This window comes from Nestor notabilis, unplaced genomic scaffold (genome assembly GCF_000696875.1).
Source record: "Nestor notabilis isolate BGI_N333 unplaced genomic scaffold, ASM69687v1 scaffold29108, whole genome shotgun sequence".
Lineage (NCBI taxonomy): Eukaryota > Metazoa > Chordata > Aves > Psittaciformes > Psittacidae > Nestor > Nestor notabilis.
In genome coordinates, this window is record NW_009940101.1 from 9,638 (window position 1) to 25,941 (window position 16,304).

The window sequence follows — 16,304 nt, forward strand, 5'->3', positions numbered from 1 at the left end:
GTAAGACAACTAAGATCTTATGTCTCAAAGTAATCTACATTTATGTTATAGTTTAAGTGATGGGGTTGGTATTTGTTGGACTAAAGCCAGCCAAATCAGCGTGAACTATCTCATATGTAATGAATTTAGAGAAATGGGTGTGTGTAGAAAATGCTGAGACCCACCCCTGGAGATGTTTAAGGGCTATGGGAACTGTGGAGTATCTCACAAAGCTTTAAATGGCATAAGGGAGGCTGCCAAAGCCCAGCTGACCAGGAGCTTACTTGTGAGCAGCAATCAATACCTTCCCAGTACGCAGGTATGTCCGAGCTCCACCCGTGGCTGCAGCGCACAGGTCAAGTCTTACATTCAGGCATCTCCTCTATATTGTATCACTGGAAGTCAGAGTGATCACTCACATCTCATCCAGGTTTCACCGGGTCAAGCATTACAGATTTAACAGGAACCTCGGGGTGCAGTGCAAGGGAAAGACTGCTCCTATGTGAAGGAGCAACAGAGGAGGCTCTGTATGGAATCCCAAATTCTATGCTACGGTGAGTTCTGACAGTCTAAGGCTCAGTAAGTTCTGATTTGACCAGGCAGACCAAGGAAATGAGGTTTCCTGAATTCTTCCTCAGTGTCTCAGGAGGTAGGGATTAGCGCTGCTTGTTTTGCTGAAGGTTTAATGCTTCAACCTGCTCAGTGCTTTGAAGTGCTATTGATTGATTTGGGAATTATTAGCTACTGCAATAATGACAAATAAATTTGTGGAACAAGAAGAGAAGAAAATACACAGAGCTGTTTAACACTGTCACAAAACAGAGAGTCTTAATTCTACAAAGCTCTTCTGTTAGAAATGGACACAAAGAACAAGAAAGGGTTAATTCATCACCTCCAGGTTACTCTCATAGTTTAGAAAAAATATTCTTATTGTTGCTTTAGCAAATATCAACCTCTTTTGGAGTAGGAGGTTCTGAGGATCCTTGCCTAGCTCCTGAATAAAACTGTAAGAACATGGAAGATGCTGAAGAAATCCTGAATTGTGTGATAGGCCCGTGATGATAGGTTGATTTATGGACAAAGTTATTTTTATCCATAATAAACTTCAGGTAAATGAAAAACTTGAACTTTACAAAACTACCCAAAGCAGAAACTTCTGATTCACAAGGAATCAGATCTTAATGGCAAAATTTAGGTTAGAAAAAAGTAAAGTTGTTTCCACTTCATTCTTAATTTCCCTCTCCATATAAAGGTATAATTTTGTTGGGGTTCCCTTGGGATAGTGCTATCTATAAACCTTCCAGGAAAAACTGGTAAGCCTGCTCAGGAAAGGAATCATAAGGGCTGGGAAAATATGACATCCACATTTGGTTTTGTTTTGTAGTTTGTGTACATTTCCTCAAACACTAAACGACATTACCAGCCATATGGTTACATTTTCCAGCAAGTGTTGCCACTAACTTGGACATGTGGCTTTGTATGATGATGTAAACATTGCTCAAAAATACACAGCCTTTCCTGAAACACAAACAAGCCACTGCCTATCTATCAGAAATGTTCTTTACTTGGCGGGTTGTAACATATAAAAGCATATATTGAAAAGAGAGGATTGCTTACCTCAAAAATATAATCTTTTCCATCCTTTCCATGGACAGCTTTAACGGCACAGATGTCCAAACCACCAAATATTTCAGAACAGGTGTCAACCCAAAGCTTGTACCTGTTTTGTAAAGATAAGTTTCTCTGTGAGTATCTCATCAGGCTCTTGTTTGCCCACAGGCTCACCCAGGAATGTATTTTACAGAACATTTGCTCTAAATGCAGAATTGACACTTGACTGTCAGTTTTACTCAATTTGTATTTCCCATAACAGTGGCTGAGAGATCCTGGCCTGATTACTCTGCTTTCCCCCAGTAGAATCCAGAAAAGCTGTGGCTCTGCATCCTGACCCACTGTGATGCTGGATTCTATCGCAGTTCATATTGGTCCAAACATGCATCTGCTCTAAACTGTGAGTAACCTGAAGAGGTTGAAACACAAACAGCACAGCTGTACCCCACCCTGCCCTTTGAGTGCCCTTATGCAGGTACAGACGATGCAAGAGGAACAGACATACAACACTATATAAGAGTTACACAGCACACAGGCAAGGGTAATATTCTTCATGTGGGATTATAGACAACCAGAGCAAAATCCAACTGCAATGTAGAATTCCTCAGAATTCTTTACAACTCCTAAAAAAGGGCAGTGTTTCATACAGTACTGAACAGAAGAACTTCACTGATTTTCAAACCTCATAGTAAGAAATATGGACTGAGGAAAGGCCACTTTACCCAGTCTACATGGAGAAATAGGAGTTACTTTTCTTTCTCTATGAATAGAGAGATTATCTGACTAACAAGGGAATGAAGTGGGACTTACTAGAGAAAGAGTGAGGCAATTCCTGTGATCAAGGACCAAACTGCTGGGACAGAACAGGAAGCCATAATGCTTTGCTGAGGTGATGTAAGCTGTGTGTGTTTGCTCAGGGGCAAGGACTGACTCACAGGACACAAAACAGCATTGAGAACTTTGATTAGCTAATGTCCTAGCTGTGCATGGGTACTGGGAAGTGATGAGATGATCCTGAAAGGTTACAGAGCCAGACAGCATAGCTCCACCAAATGAAGGACATTTTGGTTAAACCCCAAAGTTTTAAAGCAGGCATTTATCATGGACTTTTTTCTCTTTCATTGGCCAGCATTTGAGTATAAATGAGAGCTATTTCCTTTTAGAAACCCTCTCCTGAGCCAGCCTTTGAGCCACGATGATGGATTTGCCACATCATAGTATTTTCCATTGCAAAAAAATTGCTGTAATAAACATAGCATTTGACTTCACTGTAGGATCAAAGGAAACTCGTTACGGGCCGAGAGTCTTATTCATAAATAAATATCTTCAGTAATAGCATCCTTTCCAAGTAAACTTATTAGGTCACATTCTTTATATTTTCTTCTATCAAATCTGTTCCAGTGGCAAAGGTTTATTTTAAGCAGAATACAAAGACATCGATACAACTGTTTGAAAAGATCCTGATGGTAATATTTTAGCAATGAAAGTAAGTATTTTCCTGTGAGAAACATGTTTTTTGTCCAAAATGTTTTTTTGGATGCCTGACAATTTCAACATCTGTAGATGCACTGACTGCCCGGGCTTGCTTGCGTGCACTTGCTTAGAAGTAACTTCTTTGCTGTAAAATACCAATGTGTATCTCAGAAGTACCTTAGAAAGTCCTGAGGGCTGCAAAACTTGTCTTTAAGAGTAAATATCTGGACTTCACATGAAAAGAAATTAAGACATTTTCTTTAAAATACTGAAACATGAATCAGATCTATGAAAATATTTTTAATAGTCTGTCTTCTGCCAACAAACGCAGAGCTGGAAAAATAGAGCTACATTTGGAAGGAGAGGTCTTGGATGGACTAACTTGTAGTGTTTTAAACCCAAGGCTTGCCCAGTAGGTTTGACAAGAGGTCATGGTTCTTTTTTCCAGAGCAGACATAGTGTGCAGCAGCCTTGGAACTGTCAGATCATGAACTATTGCTCCTCGGGTGTCTGACATGACATGTCTGCTGTGCCAGAGAGATGGGCACACTCGCAGAGGGGAGCAGTGCCTCTCTGAAATAGAGGGGTCCATAAGAGTGTGCACCACTGAAACGGGCTTGTTCTCCACCTTGTCATGGTCCCTCACTGTGCCATGTTCTTCTTTCTTCTCTAGATTTCTAGACTAAGATTTGTATTCAGCCAACAATGTCAACTCGGGCAGTGCTTCCAAAGCACTTCTTCCTAATTCATGACACTTCCTGCGCATGAAATACACATGCATCAGACTGGGTTGCTTTTGGTATGCTGTTAACTACCTTCACTCTTCAAGAAACTTCAGTTTGCCCTCCTCTTCCTTGCTCTGTGTTGTGCATTTCAGCTGGTAATCAAACAAGAAGCAGGGCTATGCAATACATACCCCTTTCTGTTATGAGAAAACATCCACCTTTACCATGCTTTTTTTTCATCAGCATAAAAGAAGTTTTGGGTTGTTGGCTAGTGTTTTTCTAATGGCAAAATACCTATTACATTCTACTTACATTAAAAAATGGAAGCAGAAGTGAAGCACAGAGAGCATTCACAGGGAGGTAGCTAGGCACGGGTGAGCATTTCATACTCATTACCCACACTTGGTATTGTTTAGTTTCCCTTATGGCAAGACTAAAGTGCCTGTGTTTGTACAGAGGAATAGCTCATGCACTGTAATTACACACACTGAAGCACTTTCTTTTCCCTCTCAGAGAAGACATAACCTCACTTTCTAAAGGAAGGTGAGGGAAATGAGAAAGAGAAAATAATGTGGCTCCGCTCCATCCCCAGAGGAGAGATCAGAGAGGACACAGTCTAGACAGGGGTTGGACAGCAAGAGTTGTAATTCCTGTCTTATTTGTTTTCACCTTTCCAGGGCAGGCAATGGTTCAGTTTCTCTGTCTCCCTCAGCTCATAAGAGGGACCAAGTTGTAGGTTTCAGGCTTTAAAACAAGAACAACCCACAGAACAACCACACCACACACCCCCAACAGCAACAGACTACTGCTGAGCGTGGAAACACCTTATAAATTACACTGCTATTGTACAGACAGTGGCAGCAACCCTTGGAGAAGCTGAACAAAAAGCTGAACAAAAAGAAAAAAGCTTCAAACACTGTAGCATGGGGTAAGACAGTTGGGGAAAAGGGTAAATGAACCAGAGGAAATGGCTGACAGGTTGAATCCAAAAACTGGAATTTTCTGAAGAGAATTGCAGTGGTTTTCTAGGTGCAGATAAGGATGTAGGAACCCAAGGGTGCAGCACCTAGTACTACGCTAAGGCTAGTACTTAGTTTGGGTAGTGAACTCTGAGTCAAGTCATTTGGAACTCCTGGCTCATGTTTGTTAATTTTTCCAAACGGAACAAGACACATGCATTTCCTGTGCAGAGCAACAGTGTAATGTTAAAAACTTCATTTAAAACAAAACTCCATCAGTTTGGGGTTTTTTTAATTACCTTGTACATGAGATTCGACTTACTTATCTGACATAGCAATTTGTTCCAGCATTGCAGAGCCCGTGTTTGTCTTCCAGTTTCCGGATATGGAAGTTCTCCTGAAAGGGGGAAAATATTACAAAGACAGCCAGTGGTTTTATACTTTCACTCTCTCTTAAATTGCTCTGATTGTCCCATAAACACTGTAGCAGTGTTTACACCTTTTTCATGCCTGGCAGCTTGCGACAGAGCATCTAAATTGTGAAGACTTCTAACAGGCATCAGAGTGTCAGTAAGACCCGCTCTGCTGTAGGCACGTTGTGCAGTATGACAGGGCTGTGATCTGGTGTTCCCCACTCAGGCAGTTAAGACTTTTCTTTGTAAAAAAGCTCCTATGACAAAGTGAAAGCATTACCAGGAGGTTGTTATTGGTTATAAAGGGTAGAATAGCCTGTAACATACTGGTACTGCAAATATCAACAAACTGAAGCTTCAACTTCTCATTTCAACTCCGTTCTGCTGCAAGGTTAGGTCCCAATACTGGAAAATCGAGATAGCTACATTTTTTAACACCTCTGAAGTGATCTCAGATCTCTTTTAGAGCTGGATTTTGGTTTGTTCTACAGTGTTCACTCTTTGCTAGTTTACTACTATAATCCAAATGGTTTACATCAGTGCTTGAGTGCACCCTCTTCTATTTAATCCTTAAGAAAAAAAATCTATAGAGTTTATTTCTCCACAGATCTAGCACTGCTACCAGGGCTGAGGAGATTGCTGTTCTCTGAAACCTAAATGCTGTACTGGGAATAGGCGAAGGATACAAATTATGAAGTGTTTCCACTGTGAAGTTAGTGAAATAATAGGAACATCTGTAATGTATTAAAAGTATATCAGGCAGCAACTATAGTTTTCTCTCCATTTTTCTATTAACCTCATTATGAGGGTCAGTAGCAGTTGTGGGGGAATGCTGACTCTCCTATGTTGTGTTCTCTGTTGATGTGGGAGAAGGGGGAACGTGCATGTTGAGTGCTGTGCATAAACTTGCACAGTAATAAGGCTATTTAGTGATTTCTGTTTCATTTTCTAAAGTTATATTTATATATATCCATCCCTGGCAGTGTTCAAGGCCAGGCTGGATGAAGTCTTGAGTGACATGGTTTAGTGTGTGGTGTCCCTGCCCATGGCAGGGGGGGTGGAACTGATCTTAAGGTCCTTTCCAACCCAAACCATTCTATGATTCTATGTCTCTACTTATAAATGAATAATCGTAAGTTCATTACTACTCTGCACACATATGCTGCATCAGAGAGATAATACTTCTCACAAATCACAATTAAAATCTGTTGCAGGCTTCTCAAAGGCAATGTACTATTTAAAGTGTCTTTGAGGAAGCAAGATGTGACCAACTCAGAGAAAAAAAAGACCTGTTGAATTGTCCTGAAGCCTTTTAACAAGTATCTAGTTCAAGATCCTCAGCTGCACTGAGGCAGTCTCAGCACTACTGACTAGAGAGGAAAAGGTGGTTTGCTTTAAGCCATGCTTTCACTCTGTGACCTGAAAGGTCCCTGTTGAAGCTGAAGCAGTCTCCTGACTGGCTGCTTGGCTGGCTGCAAGGATGGTGCAGAGACCAGGCGAGGCCTGAGAGGAACACTATGGACACAGACCTGACTGGTGCAATCTCAACAGCTTGTGGGCTGGACGCAGAACTCCAGGGAACAACAGGGGTTCCATTAGACCATGGTTAAGTGATACAAAAAGCACCCAAACAGAACAGCTGGCACCTGAAACCTTAGGTATGATTCCTGTAATTCGTACATGGTTTCCTCTACTGAAATATTAAGGTTTCCCTCCCTCCTTCACTTCTATTCTGATAATTGCTAAGGGTCTTTCACACTGTCATTTTTCTCCTCTTCTACTCAATACTGAAGAGTATACCAAATGCTGAATGTACCAATACCAAATAATACACCAAACAAATCCTAACACTTTTGAGTGCTTTACACTTAGGCTTAACATATTTTCGCTCAGTTAGGTCTTTGCAAAGAAGGAAGAACTTTTAAAACTGGGGAAAAAGGAATTATGATTATTCTAAACAATTCGTAGTAACTTGTGCTTCCCCTTCTCCAACTCCTTTCTGCCTTCTTTAGTACCATTTAAAATATAAACTGTTGGGACAGGGACTTGTCATCAGAAAAACACATAGAAATGTCTACCTGCAACTCTTGTGTAGGTGGCCTGCTTAGGGTGTGGTTCTATAGCACTGCTGCTCTTTGGTGTAGATGTGCTCTACTTTTGTTTTACTGACCTTCTGATCAAAGTACAGCAAGTTACGGATTTACAGTATTGCTTTTGGAGGGGAGATCTGGATGTAGTGGTTTTGTACTGCTGTTTTTCTTCATTGTGTGTGACCCTTTTAACTCTATTTCCTTGAAGTCAGATGAATTCTGTAATGGTACCAAGTGCAGTTAAATATGCGTCATGCAGCGTTTTGAGGAGCTGTGGTATTTAGAGGGATCCAATGCTGCATTTGGGCTATAATCTCTACTGACAGATGATAAGCACCAGTGTTTTGTGAGTCATAGATCCACTTATACCACAATTTCCCACAGCATTATAAAACTGAAGCTCTTAATAACTCTCCTTTAACTACAAACCCAAACGTTTCACTGGTATTTTTTGTGGTGGCTCTCTAAGTACTCTGTTCCTGTGTCACAGACCAAAATGAGAACCAGCTGTAAACAATATTCTACTGACATAATGTATGTGTATGCACATGAAGAATTTCTCAGACATTTGGTAAATCTCCTCTTCATGATGCTTTGTAGCAATGGACTGGTATTGCATGTTTTGGTGTGATTTAATCGTATGAAAGAATCTGGAGAACAAATGCCTGCTAGGCTTCTAGCATTTGGATGAACCCACAGTTTCTGAGTAGAAACTTAAAAATAAATAAAAGGTAGGAGGAGCAGACTGTCATTTTAGCTTATTTTTGCTGTCCCTTAGGCCAATGTTTCTTCTGTGAAGAAACATTTATGTTTGAAAATGATAAATATACCATTGGCTGAATCTTCCAAAATTATTCCAGACACTGAACAGCATTTAAATTTCCAGTCAAATAAAAAAGTGTAGGGCTCTCTCCTATGAAATGCAAGGTCCAATTTGTACCGTAGGGAACGAACCATCAAGTTACTAATATTGGATCTGAGTGCAGGTATCTGGTGGTGTGTCATAACCATTAAAAGTTGGGCCTTATCCCTAAGACTCTGCCACTCAGGAGCTTTAAGACAGGCAAATCAACGCCATTTATTTTAAACAACAGAGGAGGGGTAGCACAGCATGAGAAATCTGCCTGTCAAAGCACCAAGAAGAGAGAAAATACTAGCCTAGCCTTGGAGAAGCTGAAGTAGCATGAAAAGGTCTGAGACAACAGAAGGCTGACTGCTGACTGGAAGGAGAGGCTGCTGAATAGCACTGAGTAGAATAGAAGGGGCAAGGGAGAACCCACGGCAACAAAAAAAGTGAGGCATAAGGAGAAAGGACTAAGAGACACAAAGGTAGAAGTCATCTGGGAAAGTGGTGGGACTGGATCAAGATATGGTGTGGACAGAGAGGAGAGAGGTGACCTTGGGCTGCAACAGTATGGTGCTGTTAGAAAAAGGAGGATGGATCTCTTCAGACATGGGGCTAAAGCCAGGAAAAGTTAACAGTTTGGAACATCAATATAAGCCAAACAAGCAGAATTGGAATTAACTTCCCCGGAGCAGCCAGGGGCTAAAGGCTGTATCATTCAGGAGCACTTGTTTATGACTCTTATTGCCTATAGGGAGAGGTTGGGTATGCCCAACACACCTGAAATTCTGTAGGGAGCTTCTGTCAGAACACTGAAAATCACCAACCGACAATTCCAGAAATATCTCTATCCTCACAAGCTTTTTGAGTCTTATGCCTTGTCACTGTGTACAACTCAATTTTCCAACACACTTCTTTTGCAAAATGTAGGTATTTCTGGGTTCAGAATAAAGCAGAAGGATTATCCATAGTGCTGGGTGGACCTGATCTACGGCAATGGTATTTCCATCAGCGCTGGGCTGTGCTTTGTTAAGGCCCCTCAGATGCACAGTGAGAGGCAGGTAGACTAGTGAGTGGTTCCTGAAAGGCCTCATCTTCGGTATTCTTTCTCAAATACCCCTTAAAGTCGTATGTCAGGAGAGGCCAGCAGTGATTCATGCAGTTTGGATCTTGTGACAGTAATGTCTCAGGGGAGAAGTCAAGAGCACGTGGCCTTCCAGTATCAACCCAGGGTGAGGTATTTTGCCCCTTCTCCCAACCCTGTGCAGGTTTTACTTTCTCACAGAGCTTGCTGGCTGTTCCTGAATTACTTGACACTTAATGCTAATCCTGTCCTTCGTTTTACAAAACATTTTACCCATTTTCTTTAGCCCAGCTTCAACTTGTGCTTCTCTTAGGATTTATGAGTCTGCTTGGAGTTCAGTTGTTTTTACTGATAAAGAACTTGGCTGTACCTTATGAACATCAACATACAAAGAATCTCTCATCCCTCCAATGTTACAAGAGTTCCTAGAGAAATATCTTTGCACGTGTGGTGTGCATATGTCAATGTATGTGTGTATTTTTATCCATGTTTTGTCATTTTTTTTCTGCCTCAGAAGTGTAAGCATGAGGGAGCAAAGACATGAGATGACCTAACTTGTCTAAAAAAACAGGAATGAAATGAGTCTATGTCAGATTACATTGCCTGATAGTTGAAACAGACTGAAAATATGCATAAACACAGTTACCATGGCTCAGCTACTACATGATAACCTGCTTTGCTGCTGTAGTCTTATCTTGTCTGTGAAACTGAAACACCCTTGTAGCCTGTCGTATAGTCAGGATCTTTAAACAAACACCTGGACTCTAAAGTTAGAAGAGATTTTCATCCATATGTGTGAAGGCCACTGTGAGATTAGAATTATTCCTACATGTGTTATGTTAAAAGGAGAGTACTTTGTTGCATTAGAGTGTTATGATCCAGGTTTGTGTGAAGGAATGCCACCTAACTGCCCTTACAGAGAGAAGAAAAATGGACCCAAGGTTGTTGAAAAGATACAAAGAAATATGATTTAACAAGTCCTCCTCAAAGCAAATCCCCTTCCAAATGCTTCTTTCAGTAAATGAAGAAGTAAACCAAGGTTAGCAGGAAAACCCCTCTGGCAGGCTCACCTGGTGTCTTATTCTCCTCCTCCCAGCCACAACCAACTCTTGATAAATCTGGAAAGCCTATAACACTTTCTGCCCAGAGAGGCACATCAGCTCAGAGACTCATCCAACAGGCTTAATCTTATTGGTGCTTATCAAATTTGAAACAAAAGGATGAAAGAACATAAGGTATTGGCTCACATGTATGCTTTGTAGTTACTGCCTATCTTTTGGATCCTGATGTCATATTTGGAGTCTATGAAGGGTTCAGTAGTGGCGTAGGTCTGAGTAAGTGCTACCACGCTGGCTATGTCCTGAAAATCGTAGTGGTTTTCTACCTTGATCTGCAGTCATCATACCACAAGTAAACAACATATACAAAAGAAAAAAGAGTAATTAGGAATAAAATGTAGAATTCAGTTGCAAATGGCAAATGGCATTCTCGAGAAGCATGGCTTTTGAGAGCATCAGTTTATTAAAAGAAAAAAGTACTGGCTATTTGATCTGATCTTGAGATTCTGTAACATTCCAGCATTAAAGTATCTATTTTTTACACAAAATATTACCCATCATCTGTAGGAAACAATTCGTAGATGGTGGAATTTTATGTTGCTGTTTATTTTTGTGGAGTGGTGGTTGTCAATTAGATCTGCAGGCTGTAGGGGTTTTCAAGGTGTGAGAATCTGCCACACTGGCTTATACACCATTCTTGTTCATTCTGTAAATTGCTGATGTAACTGAATGTACACGGAGTCCACCATGAACTGTCACATCACCTATCTCCCAGGAGAGAGGAGATGAAGGGTCCTGACATCCTAAGGAGTGAACACTTACATGGAGCACTGAGGGTTGGCTCAAAGGAGTAAAACCAGTTTTCCCCATTTTTCTCACTTCTCTGCAAGGAGTCAGGCTTTTAGGAGTAGGATTTCCTGACTGTGGAATACATGGATGGTTTAATACCATCCACTATGGTGGATGGTATTAAACCCATCAACATCTTGACATAAGGGAGGTGGAAAAATTGAGGGGAATATTGATATAGAGGGAGAGGGAGGAGGAGGCTGTAGAGGACAGATGGAGGACAGAGGCATCACTTTTGGACAGGGAGGGCACATCTCTCCAGTCGACTTAAAGGAAGCTGGCTGAAAAGGAGAGAAAAAGTGACTCAGAAGAGAAGTCTTAGGGCTGGTAGAAAATTGGAGAGGGAAATTGGATGCCCAACATGCTGACTCCAAGTACAGTTCAGAAAGGTGAGGAAAGGAGGCAGGGATTAGTATTTCTCATGTTACCTAATATTAGGGGAGTTTGCAGGTCTTTGCAAGCCAGTGTCTTGTTTGCTTCCACTGTCACCTGGTACTTAAAAGGGAACCTGTGGGCCAGTGTGCCCCAGCTGAGAGATGGGATCAAATGGAGTCTAGCGAAGCTAAAAGAAGTCATAAGGACTAAGTATTTGCTCTCAACTCTCAGCTGGAGAACAACAGAAAGTAATTTGCTGGTTGAGAGCCACAAAACCAGACACAATGCCTGCTTTCAACTTGGTTTCTGAAAACTTAATAGCATGTGTGAGTCTAATTGCAACCAGTGGAACCTCTACTCCTTGCAATGCCTGTCAGGAGGACTGGGGCATGAGGAGAACCTTTGTTTGGACTCAGAAGCATCGTACTACAAAAGAACAGCAGTTGATCTTTCAGGATTTAAAATCTTTTATAGCTAAAATTATCTATTTCTAGACATTTGATATGCTGAACATTTGTGTGTGTTATTTCCCTTTTCTAGAAATGAGAGGTGAATATTGAAAGTACAATATGAACATTCTAATACTTCACATATGCAATCCACAGAAAACTGCAGTTTAAGGAATCAGTGGTTAATTCTGCTCTTAATTCTGCTGGATTTCCACTGACTTACTAAGAGTGAAATAAAGCAAAACAGTCATAAGCAAAAGAACATAACATACAGTACAACTTGCATAATTACTGAATAAAATACGATTTAATCAGTTTTGTATTTGTATTACTAGTGGCAAATATTATGTTCATGGAGCTTTTGGAGATTCAAGATAATAAATGTAACTATTTTCTGATGATTTGGTTTAAAATCTAAACCACTTAAACCACTGAAGTGTTTTCAGTGCCAGAAAGTGGTTAATCTATAATGACTAGAAATTTTCACCTATGTCAATGATAGCCAGATTTAAGTCAATTCCCACTGAATCAGCATTGTGAGATAAGTGATATCAAAACAGCTGTACTCACCACTGAAATGCAATTACTTTGGAGAAAGAAAGCAGCAGTTATATAGTGGTATGAAACAATCACAGAGAATACATTAAGATAGGAAATGAATAAAAGTACAGTATAGAGCTGAAACTAATAAGAACCAAGGCAAAACCTTCCTATATTCCCAGGTCCAGTAAGTTGGACTGTGCAAACAGAACTTGACTCTTAAATAGTTTCATTTCAGTCAACTAAATTCATAAGTAAGGTTCTGTTTTGAGAAAGCATCTCAGCACGTTTCAAAGAACACTCTAGATAGGACAACACGTAAACTGAAAAGGCTTCAAAGTGAAGTATTATGGGTTTTAGTATTTTCCTGAAGAGAGATGCCTTCTCAACTAATGTACAAGCAGGGATTTGCAAGGGTAGGGATCTGAGACAGAATGTGGATAATGAAAAGTTAAACTATCCAGGAAACAACAGAACATGCGTGTTATTTTAGACAAACACCCGGCCTCCTAACATGCAATAAGTAGCATCTGCACCTTTCCCATGCCTGAATGAGCATGTCCAATCTTCACAACAACAGGAAATGTTGGCATTGTTAGCTGAGGGGGAAAATAAGAAAGACGTATTAGAGATTAGAGACAGCAACCAGGAGTTAAGTGATTAAACTACATCATTTATGAAAATTATTTAAGCATGACCATAATGCAGCCAAAGCTGTTCTTGCCACGGGGTTACTTGAACTGCTGCTCATCTCCCTACAGCTGTGTATGTGCTGATGAGTTACTGCAGGTGTTTTCAGAGGGCCGTGTTATTCCCAGTACATCCAGTTGGTGTACGAGCATTTTAACTTTCTTGTATGTCTTTCTTCACTTTTTGAACTGAATTTCTGCTATTTCCTATTTTATGGTTTGTTATGGTGTTTTCTGACCCATAAACTCACACTCTCCAAGGTTACGATCATTAATTATGTCAAAATAATCACCTTCTTTACTTTTCCCTTTGATTTCTACTATCTAGCAAGGCTGGAAATTCTTTTTGTGACTACTTATGAAAGAATGATGTCTAATTCACCAAAACCCCTTTCTTTTAAGGCAGTTCCTAGCTTCTGTTACAGAATATCCAAGTTCTGTAGGGAAGGCTCCAGCTTCTGCACGAATGCAAGTAATAATTCAGCCATTGATTAGGAAATCAAATATACAAAGACATGAATATGGTTCTGTCTCTTGGAAAGCTCTGTGAATATCCAGTTTTACTTCCATCATTCGTTTGAAGCAGTTTTAGATCTCCCAGTCATGGGATCTCCCAGCCAAGCATAAACACAAATACTGAGCAGAACAGGAAATAAAACAGCAGAATAGAAATAAAAACCTGAATACCCTCAACATGTACTTACACTGGGCAGCAGCAGCAGCACGGGAAGTGTTACAGGGTCTGAAACCTTCCTTTAGTACCAAACTTTCACACAGCAAACACAATCAAACACAAAGTTGATGCTTTAGAAAATAAACTAAGAATTCCTACAGATTTTATGAAAAAATTACTTTCCAAATACTTTCAAAGGCTTGTCAAGAGGTTAAATGGTGTTCACACTTATCTGACTGTGCTCTGCACAACATTGCACAGCAACTCACAAACACCAACACATATCTACATGGAAAATGTCCTGGGATTCAAAAAACTGACATTAAGATCAAGAGATAAAGAATAGGAACGTCACTTGGCTTGTGGTAACATCCAAACCTACTTGCAGGGTTATAAAGCTAATTCAAATTCACATGTGCTTTTCCTATACTTGAAATACGTATTTTCAGAATAATTTAAGGATTGCTGCTTTAAAACTTGCAAACCTGCACAAGAACAAGTAGGCACCCACGGCCTGGTCCATATGCTACACTACTTACCATCAGATCCCCTGTACAATACACGTATCAATTTCTTTTCCTTTGAATGGGCTTTTTCTGACCTTCCTGAAATGCAATATAGGTTGTTCTGACTTTAAAACACACAAAGCACATGCAAGCAAACACACCTACGTGACTTCTTTTTGTTTTGACAGAACATCAGTTTCTGCTCTACCTGATCAGAAGAAAAAGGAGGAATCTTTGGATCTACCCTTTCAACGTACCAGAGTTTTCAAAGCCTGAACCTACTGGGTCCTACAGTTGTCAGCTGTGCAACACAGGCCATGGAGGTTTGCCACTGATATCTGCATCAAACCTAAAGGTAGGGCTAGTATGGCTTCTTAGGAGAAAACTACATTTGATTTAAAGACTTGCAGTCACAAAACATTTCTTGTAATCCTAGTTAGTTTTGTACATTAGTTAAGTGAAGATGTCATGTATCTATCTTCTGTCAGGGCATCCTCAAGGTTTGAAGTCAAGGATTACCACCACAGGAGAGCAGATCACTCTGAAACCCAGCTGGTAGTGCTTTCTATTGCATGCGAAACTGTGGCTGCCATAATTTCAGTTCCTGCATAAAGTAACTCCTATTTTGTGCAGGAATTCTGGGTACTTAGGCTAACACTGTAGGAATCTGTAACTATGAAAACTGAAAGTCTTTTATTTAACTCTCATTTAGGAATCACTTCAAGCATTGGTCTTTAAATCCAAAATGCATTTAACTGCCGTTCACAGATCTCTTTCAATGTAACCAATTTAAGGCACATAGGCATGGAAACAATAGGTTAGTTTCAACATAGCCAAAAGCACATCCAAAAGCATTACACAGCAAAAGTCACCTGTACAGCAATTTAAGAATAAAGTTCCTGCTAGACAGTAGGAATGCAAAGTCCTGCACAGTCACCATCTAGTCACTTATTTATTGCTTTCAGATTTTAAAACTAGCCACCTTTTTTCCAAAGGTTTTGGGGGAGAAGGAGGAACAAATGATGCCTGACTCAACCTTCAGAGGGGCAGCACCACGTTCTTAGGATTGAGCTATAAACCACTGAACCGAGTTTGTAATGGAAATGCTGGCAGACTTCTAACTACTGCAGTACTAATGGCATTCCTGTAATTAAGGAGACCATGTATCTTCCCATGATTCCAAAGCCATGGAATCCTTGGTGGGCCACAGGAACACTATCTCAAATTAGAAAAAAAACCAAAACAAACTGAAAACTCTGCTTTCTCCCTCAGAAAAATGCACTGACATCATTTGAGGCAACGGAGTTCATTTTACCCTGGAGTCCAATACCCAGATTTCATGCAGATACCACATCCCAGCACAGACTGGGATGGCCTTTGATGGGAATTTCTGGCTTAACAGACTTTCACACATCTGGGATACAGCTGTGATGGTATCAGTGAAAACTTCCCAGCTCCACCAGTATCCTTTTAATTTACATTACAGTTACTTGGCAGAGAGATACCTGGAAAGATCTAGCAGGTACCAATGGATACAATCCATTTAGAGCAGATACTAATAAGACTCATTGCGTGTTTTCTTTGAAATGCATTGTTGAGGGGGAAAGGCTGTTTTACAAAAATACTGCTTATTTTTCAAAGGTGTTCTTAAATTCAGGAAAGCGTAAGTTCTACTGTGACAGTTAAAACTGGGGGAGATGGAAATGGACTATACTGCATGACCCCTTGCACATACATAGACATGAAATATATCTGAGTATTAACGACAACAAAAAAGATGAACAGGACTTAACACAACAAACAATCATTACTAGTTAGAAAACAGAATACATGTCAAGCACGTGATACAATTTTTTATAGTTACATGTGAATAGGATCAGATTGGTAATAAATATTAGCAGCAACTGGAAAAACTGTCCTGGCTTGTTGTAGGAACATACCTACAAACCAGTTGAGATACATTACTTGTATTTGAGATCATTAACCA

General features: G+C 40.2%; 1 protein-coding gene across 1 annotated transcript; it reads right to left on the reverse strand.

Annotated features, from left to right (window-relative positions):
- Window positions 1-1,596: 1,596 nt before the first annotated feature.
- LOC104410121 (synapsin-2-like) lies at window positions 1,597-13,048 on the reverse strand (the record flags this gene model as incomplete). The annotated part of the gene is made up of 4 exons (XM_010020201.1): window positions 1,597-1,699; window positions 5,070-5,144; window positions 10,426-10,568; window positions 12,986-13,048. Coding segments are annotated over 4 exons (384 nt in total), but the record flags the coding sequence as incomplete, so codon positions are not given.
- Between the last annotated feature and the right edge of the window lie 3,256 nt (window positions 13,049-16,304).